This window comes from Pygocentrus nattereri, chromosome 9 (genome assembly GCF_015220715.1).
Source record: "Pygocentrus nattereri isolate fPygNat1 chromosome 9, fPygNat1.pri, whole genome shotgun sequence".
Classification (NCBI taxonomy): Eukaryota; Metazoa; Chordata; class Actinopteri; order Characiformes; family Serrasalmidae; genus Pygocentrus; species Pygocentrus nattereri.
In genome coordinates this window covers 9,160,381-9,167,211 of record NC_051219.1, presented here as the reverse complement: position 1 = coordinate 9,167,211, position 6,831 = coordinate 9,160,381, and the positions used below count along the sequence as shown (strand labels likewise).

The 6,831-nt window shown below is 36.5% G+C and overlaps 1 protein-coding gene across 1 annotated transcript; it reads right to left on the bottom strand.

Moving 5' to 3' along the window:
• Positions 1-566: 566 nt before the first annotated feature.
• On the bottom strand, positions 567-6,521 carry LOC119264030 (tripartite motif-containing protein 35-like). Its single transcript, XM_037541165.1, has 6 exons — positions 5,865-6,521; positions 5,375-5,470; positions 5,010-5,240; positions 3,424-3,446; positions 3,009-3,127; positions 567-1,111 (listed from the first exon to the last, which is right to left on the bottom strand). Exons 1-6 carry the CDS (start codon positions 6,264-6,266, stop codon positions 567-569), a joined length of 1,416 nt encoding a protein of 471 aa, XP_037397062.1. The 5' UTR covers positions 6,267-6,521.
• Positions 6,522-6,831: the final 310 nt, after the last annotated feature.

Sequence of the window (6,831 nt, the reverse complement as noted above, 5' to 3'; positions counted from 1 at the left end):
ACCACCAAACAACATCCCATGTTGGTCTAATAAAGAGACTCTAATGAACGAGATCGAGCATCGGCCACATTGTCCCTTCCCTTCTTACAGCGAATGTCAAGGTTGAGCTCCTGAACCATCAACGCCCATCGCTCAATGCGCTGATCTGCAGAGCGACTTCACGGAGCTGCTCATAACTGGTCACCTTGCTGGACTGACACCCTTCATCAAAAAGCGACTCTTCTCACGCGCAAACCCCACAAAAGTCTGACTGGCGGTTTTTTACTATGAATCTCTGAACCACAGCAGAGCTTTAAAGATCTGATGATGGAGAAAAATGCAGGATGATAGAGAAATAAAATCTCCACTGAAAACGAGTGAAATCTCACTCAGAGAACGTTTCTAATGCTGTCATGATATCAGGAGCCACTCTGTGACACTTTAAACCAGCATTTTATTTCACTCAGACATGTCAGGATGGAGCGGTACAAACACATTATTTAAAATATACATGCAGTGACATATTCTTATGATCATAATTCAGACACTCACTACCTTATAAATGATCATTCTAAGCAGCTTCAGCTTTAACTGTGCTGCTCCACTGTTACTGACGTCTTCACTGGTAAGATCCTCAGAGGATGAACAGAATAATTATAGAAATACGGTAAAACTCTCTGAGTGAAAGTGTGTGTTATAGTGTGCAGGTGTGTGTTGGTTAGAAGATCAGTGAAGGTCACTTTCCCCCTGTCCCAGTCCAGCTGCACTCTGACCCTCTGTGGCTTCTCTTTAGGTGTGAAGGAGTGAACTGACTGTCCTGGACAGAGAATCCAGATTGTATTACTGCTTTTATCGTAGAGCAGCCTCCACACTGAACCACAGAAAGAGTCTCCTTTTCTTGTTCCAGACTCTGTGATGACACCCAGTGACCAGTAATCACTGTCTCCAACCTGGACGTCCCAGCAGTGAATCCCTGAGTTAAAACCCTCAGAACCCAGAACACAGGCATACTCATCAAATCTCTCTGGATTATCAGGAAGTGATGATCTCTGGTCTCTGATTTCTACAGCAGTGAGATCATCAGACAGGTGGAGGTCTGGATGTGCAGTGTTGGGGTCCAGAGTAACAGGGGCTGAGGAGAGAGAACACAATGAAACATCATGTTTTTCTCTCGTTTCTGTAAATGTTTCACCTCTACAGACTGTTTTCTTTACTGTGAGTGAAACAGCTTTAGAGGTAGATTCCAGAACTCAGATCAGCTTTAATCCTGGACTAAATGTTGATGTTCAGTTCAGAGCAGCACTAAAGTGCATGTTCAGTAGTGAGTGGTCATTACAGTCCAGTGACTGATCTGATCTGAGTGCAGCATTTTTCTGTAGGGATTCACTCACAGAGCTGAACGTCCATCAACATCTTCACTCTCACGGACTTTCAGATCATTTTGTGATGCGTTTTATATTTTATTAATTATAACAATAAATTATTATTATAAATTATAAAACAGTCCATTTTCTCTCTCCATCAAATGATCAAAATCTGATGTCCACACATTTCCTGATCCAGTTAATGTGATCCAGATTTAATAATAAAAAATAAATAAATAAAATAATAATAATAATAATAATAATAATAATAATAATAAATTACTGCAATAGTCTTGTATAATTAATGTAATCACACTTTTTAATTAACACATGAAATTAATATTTTAAATATTTTTCTTTTATCAATAGGAGTGAAATTGATATTTGCCTCCATTTCAATATTAAATATAATTTTATTGTTGTGTTTGGATTAAAAGTAAAACAAGAATAAAGTTTTCATTTTTAAATTATTGTGCTGTTTTTTGTTTTACAATAAAAATATAAACAAGTGAAAAAAACAAATTTGTTTTATAAAAATCTGATTTAATCTGATTTATTTCTGTCTTTTTTGGATTCATTTTCTTTTAAAGGTTAAATAATTTCTTTTTTGAGTGACTCCTTTAGACCTAAGCATATTATTTACTTAGATTTAGTAATAATAATAATAATAATAATAATAATAATAATAATAATAATAATATGAAGACGAAAATGAAGAATGAAATCCACTTAATATTTCTGTGTAATTTATATAATCTAATAATCTAATATAATATTTATGAAAATACTTTTTTACATTAACGCATAAAATTAGTATTTTCATTATTTAAATTTTATCCATTTATAAAATTGATATTTACCTCAATGTCAGTATGAAATATAATTTTAGTGTTGTATTTTTATTAAAAACACAAGAATAACAATGTTTAATTAATAAAATATTGTATTATTTTCTTTTAAAATAAAAATACACTAAAAAGTGAAAAAGCACAAAAACATTTTTAAACATTGTTCATTTTAATTTGATTCGTTTGTTTTTTGGTCTTTTTTGGATTATTTGTCTTTTGAAAGTCAAATAGTTTTTGAGTGACTTTATTATTATTGTTTCATTTTACTGATTAACATCGTTACAAAGAATAGAAAACATTTTTATTACTGTCTTATTGAAAATTATAAAGTTTTACTATAAATGATAAAATTCTATCTCGATCATATTTTTTATGAATTAATGAAATTAATGTTTCAAGAGTTTAAAATTCTGTTCAGATTCAATTTATACATAATATTTTTAGTGTTTAGTTGGATTAGTAACACAATTACAATGAGAGAAATTATTTATCATAAATTAAACTTACATGGAAAAATTATTTGACAGAATTAAAAAAGACGTTAAAATTGTATTTAATTTTTTAATCAATTGGATTAAAATCTGATTCTTCTTCTTTAACTAGAGTTTATTTTATCTCCACACTTCCCGTTTGATCTGAGTGAGATTTCTGCACAGTACAGTATTCATACTTTCACTTAAGTACAGTTTCAGTTTCCTTTATACGCCCTGAATAAAGAGAACATGATAACATGTTACTAATAGTTTATAAACAATGTGTCATTAGTGCAGAAGCAGGCTGTGTGTGAGAGATCAACCCTAAGAGAAACAGAACTTACTGTACTGGAGAACCTCCTGCATGTTCTCCCACACTCTGAACTTCAGGTTGGAAAGGTGCTTCCCAACATTGATCAGAGCTCCTGATGTCTTCTCTGGATCCTTTGGTGTGAGCTGAGCTCTGAGAACAGAAGACTGTGTGAAATATATCACTGTAGAAACTTTACAGCCTGTCATTTATTTCACTAAATATCAATATTTGATCACATTTATTGTCTGGAGAGTCAAGAATTCTGTAGTTTCTGTTAAATAAATATTTCTGCTTCTGTTCTCATCACTACAACATTAACACACGGTCCTTATTCCCCCTCATTTCATTAGAATACACTCATATTTACAATAAACACAATATACTGTAGATTTAATGTAATAATTACTGTAGCATTAGATAAAATGTGTGGTCTGACATTTACTCACTGTTTCTCTGTGGACTTGAAGTTCTGAGAGGGAAACAGAAAGAACATTGTAGTTAAAAGTGAAGAGACTTTTCAGGAGTTTTTCATATGAAACACACAAACACCAGCAAACAGCCAAGTTAGTGACATTATCCATCATTTCATCTCAATAAAACTTTACCTTCTAAATAACTACTTAATAAAACTCAGTATGTTTGTTATTTATTAATAAATCTAATCAGTCAGATGTTGATAAAGGAGTTTGACTGGATGGATTTTGAGAGGCAGGGACCACAAACTAGACCGACGAGCAAATCCATCAACCAGTCGTGAAAAACAGACACAGATCTAATGAGGCTCACTTGGAAACACGGCTAAGAATTACAGGAGAACCACCAACAACAGAACCAGAGCCAAACTAACAACAAGCAGCAGGTTTGTGGATGATGTGGCGGCAGAGCCGGAACGTTCAGAGGATCCAGGAGAAGCTCTGCTGATGATCAGATACAGAGTCAGAAGATGAGTTTCCTCCCAGCAGAGCTCAGTACTGTACTCTACTTGGTGTCTGTGGCTCTGTGAGCATTAATGAAGCTGTAATAATCGTTTATGGGGCTTCTGGTGTTGTTCACTGTGAAATGTGCTGACTCTGCTAAAGTCAGTGGAGATTAGTGAGATGTTGCTAATTCTACTTTGGCTCTCAGTGAATTTGCACTGATTATTAATAGAACTAGAGAATTCAGTATATTAGCTGGACTGTTTTATTAACATCTAATAATGAATAATTTACACATTTGAGTAAATATCGTGTTCTGCAGTCGAGCTTTTTGTTTGTTCTCTGACTTACAGAAACCAAACACACCTCTACACACCCAAACACACGTATTCAACGCCTCTTCCTGTTTGCTGATCATCGTGTGGAGGAGACAATTAAAGCTTCCTATTAACTCATCCTGGGATCTTTGGGCTGGCAGAATGTAACGGCAAAGAGAGAGGAGTCTAGTCTCTTATGACTGGAAATCCCTGCCCAGGGACGTTGTAAAGATGCCATCAAGAGGACAGACTTCCCTATAAGGACTTTGTGTCATTAGCTCTATAACTAACTTCTTACCTTGTGAGTTAAATGAATTCCGATATTTACACTGGAGTTTCATTCATTCCTCAGTTGACATTCACTTTCTGAACTGCAGTGAAATTCATATCAAGACTCATTCTCAGCCCTGCAGTCGACCTGAAGAACTGCTGCTATAAGCATTCTGTATGTTGTGCCTGCGCTGAGTGGACACAGGCTTTACAGAGGTACGCAGAGTTGGTTTGGTTTAATGTAAAGGAGCTTTCTCCTTCATGTCAACAGTCTGGCTAATGTTGGTGGAAATCTCAGAAAAGCTCTAATTAGGCTGTAGACAGATCTTCATGGAGATCCTCCCCTTTCATACTAAAACAAACAACCCACATTTTATTTAATACAACAATAAAGCTGGAAAGAAAAAAGAAGGAGTGTTTTGTATGTACAAGTAAAAGAAAGAAAGAAAGAAAGAAAGAAAGAAAGAAAGAAAGAAAGAAAGAAAGAAAGAAAGTAAGAAAGAAAGAAAGAAAGAAAGAATTTCCTACCTGTAAGAACAGAACGTCCTCAGCCTCCATCTCCTTCTCTATGTTCCTGATTGTGTCTGAAAGAGCTGAGATTTCTCCATTCATCTCCTCAATCTTCCTCCTCATCATCTGACCCTTCTGCTCCTCTTCCTCCTTCAGTGCAGCTATCCTTGCTGCTTCTTCATCTCTTAGAAACTGGTGAAGCTTCTCAAACTCCTCCTTTATCTGCCTCTCTGTGTGCTGGGCCTGCGTCTGGAATGAGAGGTAATTAGGAAACACAAACTCTAAGAGATGATCTACAAGCGTTTACCACCTACAAGAGAAGTGGACCCTCATCAGAAACATGACCTCAGCAATATGTTTCACAGTTCAAGATGATGTTTCACCTTAATGTGGGCGGCTGTTTGGTCATAGTCTCGTTTAGCTTCCTCTAAGACTCTCAGATTCTCATGTAGAGGCTCCAAAGCAGACTTGAGTTTATCCTGGAATCAAACAACAGTTCAGATGAGTGACGTCTAAATGAGTGATGAGTGATCAGTTTAGCTGTTTAAATGTAATAGTTGTCCTACAAACTACAGTTGAATAGAGAATAACAGCAGTTTTACTCTCTGCTTCAGAACTAGAAGAGACTTTTTCATGTTTGTCCAGTGGAGAGTAATTCTGTATTTCTGTAAGTTTACATTTTACATTGACCGTCATAATGAATTTAACAACAGAGCATTTTTTGACTGATAATTCACTCGTGCTGTTTGGCCTGAAACCACACCCACTGACTGACTTTACCTTTAGCACACATAACAGGCTGATCTGGTACTGAACTAATTCAGACTATTAGTTTGTTACATTTAACATTTCAAAATATTTAACGTGTCCTACCTTAAACTCAGTCACAGCTTCATCTACTGGACAGAAGTCATGACTTTTGTGTTTCTTTGAAGTCTGACACACCACACACACAGGCTGCTGATCATCCAGACAGAAGAGTTTCAGTTTCTCATTGTGCAGAACGCAGAGCCCCTCAGACCCTGCTGAAGATCTCTGACTCCTGCTCTCTAGAAAAGACTCACAAAGATTCTTCAGTGCAAGATTAATAGGAGGAGAATCTTTAGAGGAGCTTCTACAAACTGGACATTCTTGAGACTCCTTAGTTTCCCAGAACTTCTGCAGGCAGGTTTTACACACACTGTGGCTGCACGACAGAACAACAGGATCCCTGAAGATGTCACAGCACACAGGACATGAAAGCTCTTCTTCTGAAAGAGGGTTTCTAGCAGCCATTTCCTCCAACTGCTGCTGTGCTGTTTCTCTGTAATGGCTCCTTCAGTCCAAACTCCACTTTCACTTTCAGGACGTCTGTAATGATCAGAGCAGCTCAGTGGAGAATCAGCCACCGTAGCCCTTCAACCCACTGAGTGAGTTTTAGCTCCTTTCAGAATCACACAGCAAGAAACAAACACATACAGTCACTGTTTAAAAGCTCCTCACTGGCATCTCTGAGTGAAGTGAAAGCAGAATGAAGATCAGGAGACAGGATGAGGTTCACTTCCTCCAACAGGGAGAGGAGGTGTAGAGGAGGAGGAGCTTTGAAAAGGTGGAGTCAGTCAGATGATCTATTCTCACTGTGTGTTTTCTACTCTAGATGGCAGCAGTTCATTAATAATCTGAAACATGGAGCTCTCAGATGAGTCCAGGTTTCTAACTCATTAGATCATTACAGTAAACAGAATCCAGGTCTTACACATTAAACATGTAAACTATGAGGAAAGAGTGATTATATATTGTAAATACCTTTTGCCTCATATTTCCTCCTGATTTTAAGCACAAATTTACATGAACAGCGACA